The sequence below is a fragment of the Podarcis tiliguerta genome, assembly GCF_965153285.1.
Source record: "Podarcis tiliguerta genome assembly, chromosome: 8".
Taxonomy (NCBI): domain Eukaryota; kingdom Metazoa; phylum Chordata; class Lepidosauria; order Squamata; family Lacertidae; genus Podarcis; species Podarcis tiliguerta.
In genome coordinates this window covers 5,285,069-5,302,270 of record NC_139541.1, presented here as the reverse complement: position 1 = coordinate 5,302,270, position 17,202 = coordinate 5,285,069, and the positions used below count along the sequence as shown (strand labels likewise).

At 48.5% G+C, this 17,202-nt stretch overlaps 2 protein-coding genes across 4 annotated transcripts in view; both read right to left on the bottom strand.

Moving 5' to 3' along the window:
* The window catches only part of LOC310683656 (maestro heat-like repeat family member 5), a 161,916-nt gene that overhangs the window by 60,162 nt on the left and 84,552 nt on the right, over positions 1 to 17,202 (bottom strand). The gene's annotated exons all lie outside the window — the stretch shown is intronic.
* RASSF2 (Ras association domain family member 2) overlaps positions 7,519 to 17,202 on the bottom strand; it is a 42,415-nt gene continuing 32,731 nt past the window's right edge. For all 3 annotated transcript variants that reach the window (XM_083454243.1, XM_083454245.1, XM_083454244.1), the window contains exons 8-11: positions 14,907 to 14,958; positions 12,771 to 12,892; positions 10,949 to 11,046; positions 7,519 to 9,723 (exon numbers count right to left, since the gene is read on the bottom strand). In XM_083454243.1, coding sequence (XP_083310369.1) covers positions 9,654 to 9,723; positions 10,949 to 11,046; positions 12,771 to 12,892; positions 14,907 to 14,958 — 342 coding nt within the window. In that variant the 3' untranslated portion in view covers positions 7,519 to 9,653. The remainder of the gene's footprint in view (positions 9,724 to 10,948; positions 11,047 to 12,770; positions 12,893 to 14,906; positions 14,959 to 17,202) is intronic.

Sequence of the window (17,202 nt, the reverse complement as noted above, 5' to 3'; positions counted from 1 at the left end):
GGTTGGGATAGAGGTTGGGATAGGGACGCGGGTGGCGCTGTGGGTAAAACCTCAGTGCCTAGGACTTGCCGATCGCATGGTCGGCAGTTCGAATCCCCGTGGCGGGGTGCGCTCCCGTCGTTCAGTCCCAGCGCCTGCCAACCTAGCAGTTCGAAAGCACCCTTAAGTGCAAGTAGATAAATAGGTACCGCTTTATAGCGGGAAGGTAAACGGCGTTCCGTGTGCGGCTCTGGCTCGCCAGAGCAGCTTCGTCACACTGGCCACGTGACCCGGAAGTGTCTTCGGACAGCGCTGGCTCCCGGCCTATGGAGTGAGAGTCTGTCAAGACTGGCCCGTACAGGCAGGGGTACCTTTACCTTTACCTAGAGGTTGGGACAATAGGTTGGGAGATAGGGAGTAAGAGGAGAGAGAGTTGGCTCTGGGTAGAAACATCCACTCTGAGGAATATATCAAAAGCTGGAAAAAGGAGTCTCTGAGCTTAGTGTGAAGGACAGGGTGTGGTGTCCTGTAAGAGTAATGGGCCAGGAATTAACTGGGAAGCTGAGGTGGAGATAGGAGAAGTAGAAGCTGGAAAGATACAGTCTACTTAGGTCTCATTCCGGTCATGAGGGGAGAGATTCTACAAAAAGAGAAGACCCCCAAACCAGTTAAGAGGGTTGTGGTGATCCGTTGGGTCTATTACTTGGAGTACCTCCGGAGTAGAGTTGTCTAAGGGGTGTGTAACTGACAGAAAATACCACCTTGCTTAAGAACCAAAGTATTAAGCGGCAACAGCTGTGCAACAACTGAGAAGGAACTGAAGTGAAATAACATAATCTGAAGTATCTTGTGTTTTACCCACTTTGTGTCATAAACTTCCTTTGTTTAATAAAATCTTTATTGTTTATTCAATTAAATCCTGCCCAGGACTCCAAATTATTAAGTCTTCCCTCACACAAGTCCCCCACAAGATAATCTGGGGTAGTTTGTAGGAATCCGTGGAATTGGTGTTCTGTGAGGTGGGAGCACTATATTTAAGTGAGGGTGGGCCCAACGGAAAAAGTGCTGTCACAAGGGTCCTCATGGCTCTCTGTCACCTGCTACTGTAAGATGTGCACAAAGGATGGTGAGTGAACATCTTTATTCATAACAAACTCAAGCTGGCATGAGGCATGACACCCCTTCAAGGCCAGGTCTCCACTTTTGCCTGCTACCATTTACCAGGTGAATGGGATGCGGGTGGCGCTGTGGGTTAAATCACAGAGCCTAGGACTTGCCGATCAGAAGATCGGCGGTTCAAATCCCTGCGACGGGGTGAGTTCCAGTTGCTCGGTCCCTGCTCCTGCCAACCTAGCAGTTCGAAAGCACGTCAAAGTGCAAGTAGATAAATAGGTACCACTCCGGAGGGAAGGTAAACAGTGTTTCTGTGCGCTGCTCTGGTTCGCCAGAAGTGGCTTAATCATGCTGGCCACATGACCCGGAAACTGTACACCGGCTCCCTCGGCCGGTAAAGCGAGATGAGCGCCACAACCCCAGAGTCGGCCACGACTGGACCTAATGGTCAGGGGTCCCTTTACCTTTATTCACCAGGTACGTAGATCTAGGTAGCTACCTGGTTATCCCAAATGCCCCAGAGTAAGGGGTTGTGAGCCCATGGGTATTGGGCAAAGACTCCTGGCAATGTCCTAACTTGAGACAAGGTAGCTTCCTGTTTCTTAACTGGAACTGGTAACAGCTGTATATCAGTGTCCTTACTTGACACTGCAGTTGGCAGCTTCTCAGGTCATAGCCAGATGACCTGTTTATTGGTTTATCTTGATTTGTTCGTGGGCAGGCTACAGGGCATTACTCCACACTTTCCTGATCGGAAAAAGTCAGATCATTTGGGGAAGTGGATTTGTTGTTACACAAGAACTCCAAATCAGCGTTAATTGGGCCACCTGAATCTTATAGAACCAAAGGAGTTGCAGGGGACACAACCCACAAGGGCCATCTAGTCCTCCTTCTTCTTTGGCAATCACTCGTAGCCGAGTAAGATTGTCTTCCATAAACACGGTTTTAACAATGAGTCTGTAAGTGACTGTGGAGGCCAGTTCTGGATCCACACGTCCTTCCACAGTGGGGACATTGGTTTCTGGGCGGGAGTCAATCACGGTGTGGATTTGCCAAGCGTGCCTTCCTCTTAGCCCGTTTCTCCCTTGCGTCCTGAGTTCTGGAGCGCTAACAAGCCAGCGTTTCCCAGTTGTCAGTGTTTACACTACATTTTGCGTGTGTGATTTGCTAATGTGAGGTCGAATCCCTCCCCCTACTAGTGACAGTCTAGAAGTGCACTGAACCCACCAATATTATTTTCAAGCATCTTAAAACTTAAAAGCACTAGTGTGACCTCAGCTGAGCATTTCTTGCATAAGCCTGGGCAAAGAGGCATATCTTAAACAAGGAAAAGTTCATTGAGAAGAACACTGTAGAGTTTCAGGGATTCGGTCCCTATCCCGCCTACTAAATTAATTCAACTTTGTCCTCATATAACCCCAAACCTTCCAGAGCTGTGGGGGTCTCAGATCCAAACTGCACCCTGAATTGTGCCCTCATTTCATTCTTCCCAATTTCTTCCCACAACAATTGAATAAAACCAGAGGACCACTGTTGCATTTCTATTGACAAAGTGCTTTAATTAAAACAAAATAATCTAGTTGCATGTGCTTCATACTATATAAAGTGGTATTCACAAGGTGGTTTTATGAAATACATGGTCCAAACCTCTCCCCCCACAGCACAAGCCTTTGAGAGATCCATGGATAAAAAAGGTGTGTTTTTTTAATCCAGCTAAACATAAATTCTGAAGATAGCGCTGCTGATGATGGAAGACTTGGGATACCAAGTATTATTGCATGTGAATGACAGATCAAGATATTGCTAGCTCAGCTCAGCAAAAACAGCTGCTTTCTCACTAGGGGTTGTGAGGAAAATTCCACGCACATGCATCCATATACTCACGCATCCCTGGATGCTTATTAACTTTGTGCCCTGCAAGCTCAAAGCCTCAGGATACTTCCCTTTTCGCCTGATGGAAGCCTCCCAACAGAAGCTTTTCCAGAAAAGGACCCCTGCAGAGCTGACAGAACAAACGGGTACCAGTTCTGTTCAGAATGGAGAATGCAATTTATTCTTACCAAGCAACAAATATATTGTCTGAAGCAGGTGAAACCCCATGGATTAAGAGTGGTGAACTTGCAGCAGCCCTCCAGGAGCTGTTGGACTCCTGGTCCCATCAGCTCCAGCCAGCATGGCCAACAGCCAGGGATGATGGGAGTCGGAGTCGAGCCTGCATTTGGAAAGCCACAGCTTGTCAGCCGCGATGTAAACACAGATCTAAGGGGGGAAAGCTTTAAGAACAGCTTAAAGAAGAAGAAGAAGAGGAGGAGTTTGGATTTGATATCCCGCCTTTCACTCCCTTTAAGGAGTCTCAAAGAGGCTAACAATCTCCTTTCCCTTCCTCCCCCACAACAAACACTCTGTGAGGTGAGTGGGGCTGAGAGACTTCAGAGAAGTGTGACTGGCCCAAGGTCACCCAGCAGCTGCATGCGGAGGAGCAGGGAAGCGAACCTGGTTCACCAGATTACGAGACGACTGCTCTTAACCACTACACCACACTGGCTCCCTTGCACGTTCCAAAGTGTGGAGTGGTAAAGCGTTTCTGGACAGGACCAATTCAGTTTCAAGGGTGTGTGTGGCCATTGCAAATCTTAGTCATCCTCCTCCACCTGGTAAACTCACAACACATGTAGCATGCCAGAAAGCCACCTACTCATTTGCCCAGTGTGCTATTGGTCCATGTGCGTGCCTCATTCAAAGAAGCAACTCCCCTCCAGCCTGAAATGGTACATTCCAGGAAAAGCACCGCCACTGGGTTCTACTTCGGATCTGAACTAGGCCCTAGGAGCAATTTTTTTCGCACAACATTTTGTGTGTGTGGTAGTGGGGAGAGGGACTTTTCTTCCTAGCCAATGATTTCATTTGCAAAAGCCACACTAGGAGACATTTTGGGCTGGGTAAGAGGTGACACGACAGCTGTCTTCAAATATTTGGGGGGGATTATCACATAGATGATGGAGCAAAATTTATTTCCTCCAGGGCGCAGTACTCAAGTCAATGGGTTCAACCTACAATAATTTCTACTATGCATTAGGAAGACTTTCCTGACGAAGCTGCCTTGGATGGTGGCAGTGGGCGGCCCTCATCGACTAAATGGCTTCTGAGGTTACCTTCCAACGCTATGAAAATTCTCTGAACAGTTTTCTGTGCTCTGGGATAGAAGCCGCATTGTGGACTTTCATCCCCCAAGGGCCTGCTGGCCCCTAGGAAGGCAAGGGCTGGAAGCATCAAAAGACATCTCCTGCTCACCTCCAAAATAAGAGCCAAGCGTATGGGCTCCTTGGAGCAGACGGAGGATGGTCGTAAGCAGCGCCTTGCGACAAAACCCTCCCCTCTTCAGGAGGCTGGGTGTGGATGCAAAGAACAGTGGTTTTCAACCAGTGTGCCTTGCTGCCCTGGGGCGCCTTGAATGATGGTCAGGGGTGCCATGGGCAACACTGCCCTGTCCCTCTTTCCCTCCCTCCTCTGATGCCCTCTTGCATCTCTCCCTCCCAAAGGCTTGCACAGCTGTTTGCTGCAGCAGCCCTGGCTACAAGCTTTCCAGGAAAATGGCGTCTCTGGTGCTGGCCAGGGGGTGCTTCCCCGGCCCCTGTGGGGCAGTGGGAGGAGGCACCTCTCTTTGGGGTGGGGGGGAGCAACTCAAGAGACCATAGGAAGCAGCAGCGGCTGGCTGGAGGACTCCCAAGGAGAGGGGAGGAGGCTGAGGGAACACTCCACAAGAGGGGGTGCTTGAAAAAGGGTGAGGGGCTGCCAGCTCTGCAGGCAAGGGGGTGACACAGCTGGGCTCCTGAGCCCCACAGGGGTGCCACAGAAAGAATGCAGTTGCAGGGCTGTCTTAAGCTGCACCGGGATCAAAGATCTGCCCAGAGCCCCTGCCCAGGAGGGCGGAGTTGGCTGGCTGCCTCAGTGTCTCGCTGGGTCGGTCACCCCCCAACTCACGGCGCAGAGCCGCCCGCAGCAGAAGAGCCTGCCACAGTGCTCCAACCGACAAGCTGGCTCTTTCCCGTACTCAACTCTCGGGCCCTAGACTCTCGGGCTGGCGCCCGGGTGCCCCACACCCCTAGCGCCTATGGGTAAAACGGCTCTGTGCAGTTGGTCAAGGGAGCTGTGGACCCCAAAAGGTTGAAATCCTCTGGAATAGATCACTGGACACAGTAGAGAAATCTGCCCAATAAGACACCAGAAAAGAACCAGACATAGGCCTGATTAGTACACAGAATCTCAGAATTGTAGAGCTGTAAGGGACTCAAAGGGGTCCTCTCTAGTCCAACTCCCTGCAACGCAGTAACCATAGGTCAAGAGTCCCTGACCGATGGCCATCCAACCTCTGCTTAAAAACCTCTACCATCTGCTGAGGGGGTTTGTCCCACTGCTGAACAGCTCCTACTGTCAGGAAGTTGTAAAGAACACATGTAAAACAAACAGCAGTCCATCCACTTTTTAGCCAAAAACGTAGCATTTATATCTGCATTCTCAGATGTCAAAGCGCACCACATACATAACCTCTGCGATCCTTACAACAGCTCTGAAAAATAGACCTGTATTCTCTCCCTTCCATTCTACAAAAGGGGCATCGAGGCAGAGAAAGGGGTTTGTGTATGAGCACCTAATGAATTCACAGTAGAGGTGAGACTTGAACTCGGGCCCTCTCAGTTCACAGCTTTCAGAGACTACGTTACGCTGTCCTTCCTGTCAAGAGTACATTTCTATTATTGCTAAATCTCACACAGGTAACTCCAGTTGCAATAGGAGGTGTGTCGCCCATCAGCCAACCCTATGCCAAAACAAGGTTACTTTGCTGGGCAGCCCTTGTTTACATTACGAAGTTTAATACGCCAGGATATTCATAGATTTGGGATCTAGAGGGTCATTTAGTCCAACCCCCTGTGGTGCAATTCCTTCAGGATCGCCCTTAAAGCACAAGATGGTTGGCAACTCTACGCTGGCCCATTGCTCAGGTACGGCTTCCGTGAGCCTGCGAAGGTGTGTCTACTTTGGGCACTAGGACCTGGCTCAGACATGCACTTTTTACCACTGGTTAGTTGCAAATTCTTGCGTGGGCGTGACCCTCTGCAGATTTCGCATGACCTCACGCACGACACAAGCCAGTTCACACTTTCAGTCGCCCACCGTCAAGAGATGCACATCGCTGTTTGTGAGAGATGGATCCCTTAGCCAGAGGAATGCAAGTCAGCTTTTACAATCCTGAGATGCTCTTGCTTAGATCCCAAGAGTTCTTAAAATAACACCCCCAGAAAACAGACTCGCCCTTTTAAAAAAGGTGAACCACCCTCTAGTTTCCGCCAGAGACTGAAACCATGAACAAGAATGGAATGAAATGTACATTTGGACTAAAGAGTGCACAGTAGTCATTCCATTCCGCCCCCCGGTGGGGAACAGTGAGGTTACTAGTGGGGGGATGCTAAGAGGCAAGGAGGTGTCTAGAGGTGTAAGTGGCTGATAATAATAACAGCTTTATTATTTTTACCCCATTGAAGAGTTGTATCACTGGATCAAGTTCATCAATTCTGATGAATCAATTAAACTAAATACTTCTAACAGGATTATGGGTAAATGTGCAATTTTTACTGTTTTGAGTTATCTTCTTTAGCAGGTGGTGCAAACTGCTATCCTGGACAATTTTTACAGGGTAGGGGTCATTGGGCTTGAGTTTATGGAACCAAGGGAGAGGTGGCCCCCCCAAAAGTGGGGGAACCACTGGTGTACAGGGCTGGACACAGACCTAGACCTACTTAAGAGTCGACCCAATGAAGTACTGTACCATCAATTTCAGTGGGACTCTCCAAGTACAGTGGTGCCTCGCAAGACGAAAAGAATCCGTTCCACGAGTCTCTTCGTCTTGCGGTTTTTTCCGTCTTGCGAAGCAACCCCATTAGCGGATTAGCGCTATTAGCGGTTTAGCGGCTATTAAAGGTTTAAGGGATTAGCGGATTAGCTGCTAAAAGGCTATTAGCGGCTTAGATCAGCTGATAAGCGGCTTAGATCAGCTGTTAAGTGGCTTAGCGAACAGCTGTTAAGCGGCTTAGGGGCTGGGGGAAAAGGGGGAGAGGGAAAAAAACCCCAGGAATCGCAAGACATTTTCGTCTTGCGAAGCAAGCCCATAGCAAATTCGTTTTGCGAAGCACCTCCAAAACGGAAAACCCTTTCGTCTAGTGGGTTTTCCGTCTTGCGAGGCATTCGTCTTGCGGGGCACCACTGTACAGTTAAACGTGGATCCAGCCCACAGGCTACAATCATCGTTGCAAATCTGTTTGTGCTGTTTAGAGCTTGTTTCCAAGCGCATCATAAGTAGGCGGTTTACATGTGCTGGTTCATTTTAGAATCCTTCCCCCCCCCCCCAAAAAAAAATTATTATTATTATTATTTATATAAATTATTGCTGTTATTTTCCTGTGCATGTAATATTTGGCATATAGATAATAATAAAAGAATAATAGAAAAGGCTGGAGCTTTAAAAAATATCCACAATCCATCTAGTGCAATTTAGAAGTGAAAAGTTGTTAAAGGGTTAGCTAGCAAGAAAGAGGGCGATATATACAAAGTGGGTTTACTCAGGAGGAAGTTCCACAAAATTTTGGTGGGGCTTCCTCAGGGAGTGTTAAATATGCTCAGGATTTCAGCCCCAACAAGCAACAACACACTAGAAAAGAATCCTTTTTGGGGGGTGGTATGCAGGGGCTAAGCAGGAAAACTTCTGAATTATTATTCCTTTTCTCAAAAAAGCTCCACTGATGCCACTAAGGGCAGGACTACATATTACACATAAATACATGTTAATACCTGCTGGCCACTTATGTTAGTGCAAAGCAGCTCAAGGAGAGAGGAGATCATTTTGGAATGCATTAGTAAGGGGAGGGGAGGGGGAAGAGGATGCTTAACCCTTTCTTGACCCACCTCAACTAAGACCTGCCTTCAGAGGGCTTCCAGGAGCAACTAAGACCGTGCCTGGAACCCAACAGGAGGAAAACCAGCTCAGGGATGAAAACTAGAGGCAGAATGCGGTTGGCAGGGAGAGGGTTAAACACCCTTCCCCCTTCTTTGCTTCAAACTGCTCCCCCCACAGGTGATTTTTGCCATACGCCTTATGCAGAGGGATTATTTCCCAGCCATTTTAAACCCACATCAAAGGGAGGTGGGAAACGTCCGATGTCCCTTTAAAGCCCAAGAGCTTCTCCTGCAAAACCTCCCGGGCATTTGGCCTCCATATCTGTAGAACTGGGAGAGGTTCTTGAAAATGGCAAGTCTACAGTTGCAAGGGGTGGAGGGGAAGGAGAACAAATGCATTTAGGATTTACGTAGGGGGGGCAAAATCTGCAGCAAGGCCCCACACGACTCGCTCTTGGGTCTATTTATGTTTGGATGGGAGAGTAAGCCGGGCATTTTTAAAGCTGATGGAACTTTGCACCTTTGCTATATATATAGCAAGGCCAACACAGGGCTAACAGCCACCCTTAAAGAAAAATGGTTTATCGAAGGGAATTTGCACTGCTGGCCTGCATAGCTGGGCCACCAGCCCATTCAAACAGCTGAGCCAAAGAGTCTCTGAAAAGTGGTGCTGCCTGGGTCTACAGTGGCCCCTTGTCTTCAGGGCATCTTAGGGGCCCGAGCCCAGCTGCCCCCACCTTGGCACTGTACAGGGAAGGTATCTGTGTGCTGACTTCCTCAGCCACAGGTGAACCCAAGCCAGTTTTGGGCACTCCTTACCTGGGCCACGATGAAAACCTGGCCGCCTCTCCCCATCTCAAAGGCCCCATGGAACCAGGAAGAAGAGGGACTCCTGGAAGGGGCTTTAGCCGGGGCAAGCTGCCCTGGGCGACTTTGCTGCCTGAGCAGCAGGGAGAAAGGAGCAGCTAAGGCTGCGATCCAATAGGGTGTGCGCAGAGGACGCTGCGCCTGAATCCTGTGGGTCTGTGAGAGCCCATCTTAAAAACATGGGGGAGAGGCCACAGAAATGGGTGGCTGGGTAGATGAGAAAGGGCAGATAGGACTAAGACTAGGCCATCCCAGTGGGGGAAGAGAAAATCTTAATATATTACTTAGAGCTCAGAAATGACCAAAATAGAAAAAAGGGAGGAGACTTCCTCCTCTGGCCCTGACTTGCCACTGCAAAGCCAGAATTTGCTTGGAAGGTTAAAGCGGCGTTTTGGTGGCATGCAAAGGGGACGCCCCCCCCAACAGCAACAGAACCTCAGAATCGCCCGGCTGGAGAGGCAAGAAGGTCCATTGGGTCCAGGCTGGCAAAGGCTTTGGTGGCTGCCTTCTTTGTCCCCAGCAAGCAGTGCTCCAAAGGTCTCCTGCCGCTCTGCTGAGTTCACCTCCAGGAAAGCTTGGAGGGGGAAAAAAGACAGTTGGTCAAGGTGGGTTCTGTGTTCAAGTTCTGCTCCAGAAAGGAAGAGCCGCCTTTGCTCATCGCAGCACAAGCAAACAAATCTTCTCCAAGACGTGGCTCTTCTGGGGCCCCTGGCAGAGGCAGCAAAGTCCGCCCAAGGGCAAAGGCTTCACATTGTGGCCGGGCCTTCGGAGATCTCTTCTAATCGTTGCTCAATCATTACACGCAGGACAGAATACCTGAAAAATAAGCAGGGTCTTACAGCTTAAAAGGAAAAGGCTGTGCACCCCAGACCTTTCTGGTGAGGAGAGAGCAGCCTTCTTCTCTGGGGCGCCAGTGCGGTGTAGCAGTTAAGAGTGCTGGACTAGGACCGGCTTAAATGTCCTTGACTCTGCGATATTGTGGGGAAGGTACAGGGGAGTACCATACGCCCAGAGAACCTGTCATTGTGCCATGGGTGTGGTTGAGTCCACCAAACACATTCTCTTGACTTGTCCTTCTTATGCAGAGCTTAGACAAAATTTTATAGACCCACTTCTATGTCAATTTAGCTTCCTACCTGGAGAAAACCAGGTTTTACACTTGCTGAATAATGTCACTAGAGCTATGCCTTCCTTGGTGGCCAAATTTCTTTTTCTAGCTTTTAAGCGTCGTAAGACTATAATTGATTGTATTGATATGGGGCTATCTGTTTAGCCCATTTTAGTGTTGGCTAAGTTTTAAAATCTTTTTTGATGTCTTAACTGTGTATTGACAAATGTTCCTTTTGCTGACTGACGGTCGAATAAAAAGGTTGATTGATTGATTGACTAGGACCGGGGAGACCAGGGTTCGAATTCCCCCTTGGTCACTGCCTCTCAGCCTAACCCACCTTGAGGGATGTTGCGAGGATAACATGAAGAAGAGGGAGAAGGGTAGCCTTGAGCTCCTTGGAGGAAATATGGGATATAAATGTAATAATAAAGAAAACTGGTGCCCTTCAAATGTTTGGGCTGCAACAGGGCAGCTGGGTGGAGATTCTGGAGCTGCTAGGAGTTGTAGTCCAACTTGGTTGGAGGGCACCAAGTTGGCCAAGGCTGCTCTGCATCTTAAGCATCATTTCAAGCAATCCCCACGGAAACATCCCCAGACTGGGCCCTTTAAAATATACCGTATTTTTTGCTCTATAAGATGCACCAGACCACAAGACGCACCTAGTTTTTGGAGGAGGAAAACAAGAAAAAAATATTCTGAATCTCAGAAGCCAGAACAGCAAGAGGGATCGCTGTGCAGTGAAAGCAGCAATCCCTCTTGCTGTTCTGGCTTCTGGGATAGCTGCGCAGCCTGCATTCGCTCCACAAGACGCACACACATTTCCCCTTACTTTTTAGGAGGGGAAAAGTGAGTCCTATAGAGCAAAAAATACGGTATTCAGAAAGAACTGTGCTTTGAGGACTGGAATCCTCAAGGGAAGGAAGAGCTTACTTGTGTTTTAGTTTCTTGACTTCACGATCTTCTTCCTCTTTGAGTTTCTGAATGAAGCTTTTCAGGACAGGCATTTCAAACTTGATATATTGAGCAACCTGCCCAGGAAGGGGGGGGGGGGAAGAAAACAGAAAGGTGATGGAACACACCACCCCTGCGAGGCCGGCACAGAGAAGAGCTTGCTTGAGAAACCCACATCTCCTGGCTTGAGGCTGGGACCGGCCCTGCTCAGCTACCCACGACGGTGTATTCACTGTGTATTCACAGACCTCAGCACCCTCTTCTGGCGCAAAGGGGAACAGGAGTGCTTTAATTGCGTGCATTTCTTAAGGACAAACGGCAGTCAACGGTACTCCTGTTTAACACCAGGGCCGGGGGAGAATCAGGATCAGGACTGAGCTCTGTGAGGAGGGAAACTTAACCCTTTTCCTCGTTCCTATTAAAAGAATCACTTTCTATCTGCTTGCAACACACTTCCACACTTCTTGTCAGATTGAATCCTGACAAGACAGAAGTACTGTTTTGGGGGGACAGGAGGCGGGCAGGTGTGGAGGACTCCCTGGTCCTGAATGGGGTAACTGTGCCCCTGAAGGACCAGGTGTGCAGCCTGGGAGTCATTTTGGACTCACAGCTGTCCATGGAGGCGCAGGTCAAATCTGTGTCCGGGGCAGCTGTTTACCAGCTCCATCTGGTAAGCAGGCTGAGTCCCTACCTGCCCACAGAAAGTCTCGCCAAAGTGGTACATGCTCTAGTTATCTCCCGCTTGGAATACTGCAATGCGCTCTACATGGGGCTACCTTTGAAGGTGACCTGGAAACTACAACTAATCCAGAATGCGGCAGATAGACTGGTGACTGGGAGCAGCCGCCGAGACCACATAACACTGGTCTTGAAAGACCTACATTGGCTCCCCATACATTTCCGGGCACAATTCAAAGTGTTGGTGCTGACCTTTAAAGCCCTAAACGGCCTCGGTCCTGTATACCTGAAGGAGCGTCTCCAGCCCCATCGTTCAGCCCAGACAATGAGGTCCAGTGCTGAGGGCCTTCTGGCAGTTCCCTCATTGCGAGAAGCCAAGTTACAGGGAACCAGGCAGAGGGCCTTCTTGGTAGTGGCACCCGCTCTATGGAATGCCCTCCCACCAGATGTCAAAGAGAAAAATAACTACCAAACTTTTAGAAGACATCTGAAGGCAGCCCTGTTTAGGGAAGCTTTTCATGTTTGACAGACTATTGTATTTTAATACTTTGTTGGAAGCCGCCCAGAGTGGCTGGGGAAACCCAGCAGATGGGGTATAAATATATTATTATTATTATTATTATTATTATTATTATTATTATTATTATTTCAAATATCCCACCAGGACCAAATGACACTTTGGGAGAAACTGAGGGTGGGAGAGATTTTGCTGAGACCCCAGTAAAGGCAGCATTAAATCCCCTCTCCCCAGACCCTGGCAGTCCCAACCCTGACTCCCTCCCCTATTCCCAGCTATTATTCAAAACAGACCAGTTAAATGCAATGATGCATTTAATATATGGTCCAAGTTTCGGCCCCCGTGTCACCCAGCCAACAGAGAAGGGCTGATCTGCTTGCAATGGCTTCAACACGACCACTGGGTGGAAGCAGAGAGGTGCGTCCACACTCACCCGGGTGCTGCACCCAGGGCCATAGCTAGGGGGTGGTAAGATGTCACCTCTTCCTCGCCTTTCCCCCAGCCTCAAACGCTGCCCCACAGGGAAGCTGCTCCACCAACCCCTTGATCATCTCACCTGCCCGTCTCGGAAATGAAATAGGATTTCACCGCAAAGCAGCAACTCACATCGTAAGTGACTTCTTCCACCTGGTCCTTTTCCATCAAGAACACCTTGGAAACTTGTTCACAGGGTCCCTGCAGAATCCGAGCGATCAGCGGGTAATCTGTCACCTTTAACTTCTGCTTTTCTGCATGAAACAGGGAGTGTGGATAAGGCACTGAAGAAGACAATGCAGGGATCCCTAAATCCACCCTGTTGCCCCAGACACAGAGGAGGGGGGAACACCAGCAGCGCAGTGGCGTAGCGTCGGGGTGCAGGGGGGGCCGGCCGCACGGGGCGCAACACCTGGGGGGGCGCACTCGCAGCTCTCTGCCCCTACCTGGCTCGCTCACTCTCTCTCACTGCAGTGCTGGCTGTGTGAATCCGATCCGAGCCGCCGGGTCGCCGCCCACTGTGGAGGGGAGGGTGCCAGGTGTGCGGTGCGGAGAGAGAGCGAGGGACTATCTGGGGGAGGGACAGTGCAGCGGGGGGGGGGGGCACAAATTACTTGCCTTGCCCCGGGTGCTGACAACCCACGCTACGCCACTGCAGCAGAGGCAAGCTCAACCAAGCAAGAACTTTCTGAGAAGCAACCAAGAAGGGGGTGGGGGCCGTTTTGCAACCCAAGGGCCACATTGACCCATAGTCCATCCCTCTTGGGGCCTTATGTCAAGAGAGGTTGTAGCCAAAGTGTACAAATGGGTGGGCAAGTACTGAAGCTCTCAAGGCTACCTGTGAAAAGGTTTTCCCTCCAGCAACTTCACACTGTTATAAATTATTTTTATCATCCATCTGCAGGAGCGTCATTGGCCGTTCCCTGAGTTGGTGAGGTTCATTTAGCAACAACGAGTAACTGAGCCTTTAGTGTCATTGGCCCAGTCCTGTGGAACGCCCTGCCACTGGAGATTCAGCAGGCACCTTCAGTGCCAACTTTAAATGCCTGCTGAAAAAAATGTCTATTCCACCAGACCTATGCAGGCAAGTAAGAATACATCATTCCACAATGGTTAATTGATTCCTGCTTTTAACTTTTAAAATATTTTTAATGGTTTTATTGTATGCTTTTAGGTTGTTGTTGTAAACCGCTTTGGTATTTTTTGATATAGCAGTATACAAATAAATAAAATATTTTTTTAAATCCATTTTAAAACATGCTTTAAATGCACACATGGGGGGGGGCTTTGAGGCAGGCGAAGTTAACAGCTGGGGTGGTCTTAACTCATTCCCCTTTCCACACCTCCTGCACCGTGGCATCACAATTAGGCTGGTGACCCATGGCTTAAATCCATAACTGCTTAGCTGCACCACAGCCCTATTGAAACCAGCATACAAGACACTATGGACAATATGGAGAGATACAAAATATGGATTATGAAATAACATGCAGTTGAAAATGTTGACAGTAAGATCCATGGAGGGGATGGTGGGAAGTCTGGAGATTCAGCCATGGTTGGCCAATTGGTGTTAAAGAAGGATAGAACTTTCTTTATGTACACTACAACAGCAGCAAGAATACTCATCGCAAAGTATTGGAAGACACAAGAATTACCCACTTTGGAAGAATGGCAGATGAATGTAATGGACTATATGAAATTGGCGGAAATGACTGGCAGAATCCGAGACCAGGGAGAAGAGTTGGTGGAAGAAGATTGGAAGAAATTTAAAGACTATCTACAGAAATATTGTAAAATTAATGAATGTTAGAATAATGTTGGATTGAGGTTAAGGGGTTTTTAGTAATAATATTATGAAGGAATATGAAAAAATGGATTGTTAACAGGTGAAAATTTAAAGTTATAATATATCAAGACCAAGATAAGGATAAAGGTAAAGAGGGAAAGGATTTGCTGAATAAATAAATTGAACTGGAATACAAAGAGGGGAGGTGTGGGGAGGTCCGGGAAACAAGCAAATGCAAGATATGTTATGAAAGATTGAACTGTTTTTAATTGTTTTAAATTTTTGTATTTTTCTTTTTTCTTTTTGTGATGTTATGGAAAATCTTAATAAAATATTATTTTAAAAAAAAGGAAGTCTGGAGATTCAGAAATATCTCTAAATATGGATATGTAATTGGTATCGCTATAACTTTATGCTTGTAAAATCAAATAAAAAATATTATTTTTTCAAAAGAAACCAGCACACAATAACAGCCTGCTCACCTCCACTGGTGTGAACAATGTACAAGGCGAATTCCTCCGCTGAGTTCTCAATCTGAACACAGAGAAAAGAAAACACAGAAAAGATAAAACACTCTCTCTCTCTCACACACACACACACACACACACAGAACAAGGTTTTCAGATTGACCAAGATCTGGAAACCACGGGTCTGGAAACCAAGCCTTATCAGGAACGGTTGGTGGCGGTGGGCCAGGGCCATCTTACCCATAGGTGCTAGGGGTGCCGGGCACCCGGTCGCCGGGCTCTCAGGGGTGCCAGGCCAAGAGTCCAAGGCCCGAGAATTGAGTCTGGCGAAGAGCCCGCCCGTTGGTCGGAGCGCCGCAGTGGGCTCTTCTGCTGCTGGTGGCTATGCGCCTCAAGTCTGGGGGCAACCGAGCCAGCCAGCTCCGCCTTTCTGCACGCCTGGGACTGGGCAACCTGGGGGGGGGGGGGGCGCCAGGCGGATCTGCACCCCAGCACCCCATATGCTTAAGACAGCCCTAAGCTGGGAATGTTTAGCCTGGTAAATGGAAGACTGAGGAGATATCTGATGAGATATCTGCTGCTCCAGAGAAGTGGACACGGAGCAATGGATCCAAACTACAAAAAAGAAGATTCCACTTAAACATTAGGAAGAACTTCCTGACAGTAAGAGCTGTTCGACAGTGGAATTTGCTGCCAAGGAGTGTGGTGGAGTCTCCTTCTTTGGAGGTCTTTAAGCAGAGGCTTGACAACCATATGTCAGGAGTGCTCTGATGGTGTTTCCTGCTTGGCAGGGGGTTGGACTCGATGGCCCTCGTGGTCTCTTCCAACTCTATGATTCTATGATTCTATATCATGGCCATATTCAAGTACCTGAAGGGCTGTCATAGCAGAGACAGCTTGTTTTCTGCTGCTCCGAAAGGGAGGACCCAAACCAATGGATTCAAACAACAAGAAAGGAGATTCCGATTAAACATCAGGAAGAATTTTCTGGCGGTATGAGATGTTCAACAGTGGAATGGACCATCTCAGAAGGTAGTGGACTCTCCTTCGTGGGAGGCTGGGTGGCCACCTGTCAGTGATTCTTTAGCTGTGATCCCAGCAGGTTGGGAGTCCCTTCTACCTCTAAAATTCTCTGATTCTATAAGGGGAGGCAAGATGACACCCAGGCTGATGTTGCTGGACTCCAGCTCCCGTCAGCCCTAGAGTTGGAGTCCATCAACCTCTGAAATGCACCAAGACCTAGCTGGTCTAACCACTTCTTCCTGTTTCAGGTTTGGTGGGCCCAAGGGTGCCTGCTAATAGCCAACGTGCAGCAATCAGTCTCTATGGCCTGAGGCTGCCCTTTGGGGCTGTTCATGTTATTTTATTCCACCCCCAGTGAAGCATATCAGCCTCCAGGCCCAGTCCAAGAGTATAAAAATGCAAACACAACACGTTGGCTAATAGCTGTTAGTGAATATACAGTGGTACCTCAGGTTACAGACGCTTCAGGTTACAGACGCTTCAGGTTACAGACTCCGCTAACCCAGAAATATTACCTCGGGTTAAGAACTTTGCTTCAGGATGAGAAGAGAAATTGTGTGGCGGCAGTGGGAGGCCCCATTAGCTAAAGTGGTACCTCAGGTTACAGACGCTTCAGGTTACAGACGCTTCAGGTTACAGACTCCGCTAACCCAGAAATATTACCTCGGGTTAAGAACTTTGCTTCAGGATGAGAAGAGAAATTGTGTGGCGGCAGTGGGAGGCCCCATTAGCTAAAGTGGTACCTCAGGTTAAGAACAGTTTCAGGTTAAGAACGGACCACCAGCCCTTGAGGATAAAAAGGCAAACGCAACACGCTGGCTAATAGCTGTTAGTGAATATACAGTGGTACCTTGGGTTACATACGCTTCAGGTTACAGACTCCGCTAACCCAGAAATATTACCTCGGGTTAGGAACTTTGCTTCAGGATGAGAACAGAAATCGTGCTCCGGCGGCGGGGCGACAGCGGGAAGCCCCATTAGCTAGTGGTGCTTCAGGTTAAGAACGGACCTCCGGAACGAATTAAGTACTTAACCCGAGCTACCACTGTATATGTATCAGAGTCAAACAAAGAATCAAACAAATCAATGAATAGTGAGGAACGCCAAGCCAGCTCTCAAAGGAAGATGTCTCACAAAAGTCTCAAAAGGACAGTATATCCGGAACAGTTCGACTGTTTTGGAATAAAGTCTTCATCAGCTGGAAATGGAATACAAGGCATTGCAAGCAATGAATGACAAAACGGAGCAACCTGGATGTACGTAATACAGTAGAACAAAATATACAGTG